The sequence below is a fragment of the Volvox carteri genome (assembly GCF_000143455.1).
Source record: "Volvox carteri f. nagariensis unplaced genomic scaffold VOLCAscaffold_42, whole genome shotgun sequence".
NCBI lineage: Eukaryota > Viridiplantae > Chlorophyta > Chlorophyceae > Chlamydomonadales > Volvocaceae > Volvox > Volvox carteri.
Window position 1 is genome coordinate 786,523 of NW_003307585.1, and position 2,171 is coordinate 788,693.

Consider the following 2,171-nt stretch of genomic DNA (forward strand, 5'->3'; position numbering starts at 1 on the left):
GTCGAGGGCGGCCGTGGCGGCGCTGGCGGAGGCGGCTGCGGTGGCCCTGGTGACGGTGGCGGCGGTAACCGCGGAGGCGGCGTCGGCGGCGACGGCGACGGCGGCGGTGGGCCCGGCGGAGGTGGCGGCGACGTGGGTGGCGGAGGGACCGGCGGCGACGGCGGCGGTGGCTGCGAGGGCGACAGTGGCGGCGACGGCGGCGGCGGCCCGCAGGCATCCTGAGGCTGTAGCAGCTCTGGTGCGCATGTACGATCCAACGCCTGACCCAACGGTGAGTTGGGCCGGAACGGCCCTGCTGTCGTACAAATCCATAAGGTAGACGCTGCCGCCCCCGCCGCTACAGCCGGCACCGTCACGGAGGCGCCCCAGCCGCAGCTAGGCTGTAGCAAGGCGCTGGCGTTGCGCCAAGTGGTGGCACTGCGCATTCGCATCAGGAGATCCGCCAGCCCCCCCACTTGCGGGTATTGCACCGTCGCGTTCATTTGGGCTCCCTCGCCCACAATGTCACACGTGAGTCGAGATGCCCTGTACGGCAGCCTCAACAAGATGTCGTACAGCAACAATGGACAATGACTGAAGAGATCAAAGCTGCCTCTCGTGCTGTACATGCTGACGATGGCTGTGTACGACTGCGCAGCCGCCGGCGGCGGTGGTGCAGCTACAGCCAGCAAGGCGATCAAAAGGGCGGTCTGGAGGAGCTGTAGCCGTGGCCGTGGCCGTTGCAGGTTGCTACTGCTGCTGTTTTCGCCGCCGTTGCTGCGCCCATGAAAGCTTCCCTTGCTGAGGTTCCTGCTACTGCCGTGTGCGTCATGTAGCCAGCGGCGGTTCGTACTACTGCCACTCGCTACATCTCTGTTGTGAGGACCCCTGCCGAGGCACCCAGTCCGCTTGGTGCCGCTGTCGCGGCTGCTGTTGATGCTGCCTCTGCTACTGCTGAGTCTGACGGCAGCTGCGGGGCAAGCCCCGCTGGGCATTTTAGGGTAGCTGAGAACTGGAGCGCCCGTCGCACATCCATTGGCAGCATCTCCGTCCCTGATGCCGTCTTCTCCCCCCTTTTCGCTGCAACAGCTGTGCACGATACGAAGCGGTTCAAGCTGGAGGGCTTCGCCGCCGTGGCCATAGTCGCATCCGGCCACTTTTTGCCGTCGGTGTAACCTTTGGAGACAAAAGCCGTGGAAAAGGTTGGCACCAGACCAGTTTAATCCAAAGCGGATTGCGATGTGAGTCGATGTCTTGGTGGTGTGGCCGTCAGGACATGGCAGGCAGCAGTATCCGACATTCCGGGCTGCCGTATGCTCTGGGTTGAGCTGAGTAAGATCCTCAGAAGAATGTGTCATGAATTTCATTTCTGTTTTGTAGTATCTGTTGTGGCATTCTGAATCCGTTGAAATGCCGCTGTGGGCCATATTCCCGCTGGCTCAGGGGGATGCAGCGGTCGGCGCTTACCCCGCCAACCTAAGAGTCACTCCACAGGAAATTATAAACTTAAATAAAAGCCTGTTTTGAGTAAAAATGTCTTGGCCGATGAACTCAAGTTGTTGCGTAAGCACCGGTAGCATGGCAACGGTCGCTGGTGCTGGTCCTCGTGTCCTTTCTACGTCAGGTAATTTGGAATTTATTTATACATAGCTAAAACCAATGGGTAATGATTTGTTCAGGTGTCGGCAATGTGGGCTCGCTCCGACGGTCAATGCAGTTGCACACCGACGACCCATTTAGTGCGCGGGGATCTTGCTGCTCAAGCTACGCTTATCTTGAAATGAAAGCTATCATGTATTACGAATCAATCATGTTTATTGCAAACTGCAAGGTCACAAGACCGACGTGCAAGAACCGTACAAACGGTGACTCATTCTTTGCGGCAAGTGTAGACACTATTCATAAAATTTGGCTATTAAGTCGCCTAATTAAATGAGACAGAAAATTTAATCTGTCTTTAATTCAGGATGCCCAAAAGTGCCCGCTGCCCGGCGGGCCGTTCCCATTACATGCTCCTGGCTTACGAAAGGGCGAATACGAAACATAGTCGGACAAGGTTACTATAGCTACTATAGGTATCGTGGCACTCTCCCCGCATGTTATTTTTAGCAAAGCGCGATGCTTCCGCATCATCCGCATCGGCTCTACTGTAGCCTACTTTCGACGGACTGGATAAACCTCGCGTTGATGGG

General features: G+C 57.4%; 1 protein-coding gene across 1 annotated transcript in view; it reads left to right on the forward strand.

Moving 5' to 3' along the window:
* Nucleotides 1–1,154, forward strand: part of VOLCADRAFT_95231 (uncharacterized protein) — a gene marked incomplete at both ends in the record, with an annotated part of 5,067 nt that extends 3,913 nt beyond the window's left edge. Inside the window, 2 exons of the mRNA XM_002954322.1 lie at nt 344–510; nt 816–1,154. Of these exons, the coding sequence (XP_002954368.1) occupies nt 344–510; nt 816–1,154 (506 nt within the window). The remainder of the gene's footprint in view (nt 1–343; nt 511–815) is intronic.
* Between the last annotated feature and the right edge of the window lie 1,017 nt (nt 1,155–2,171).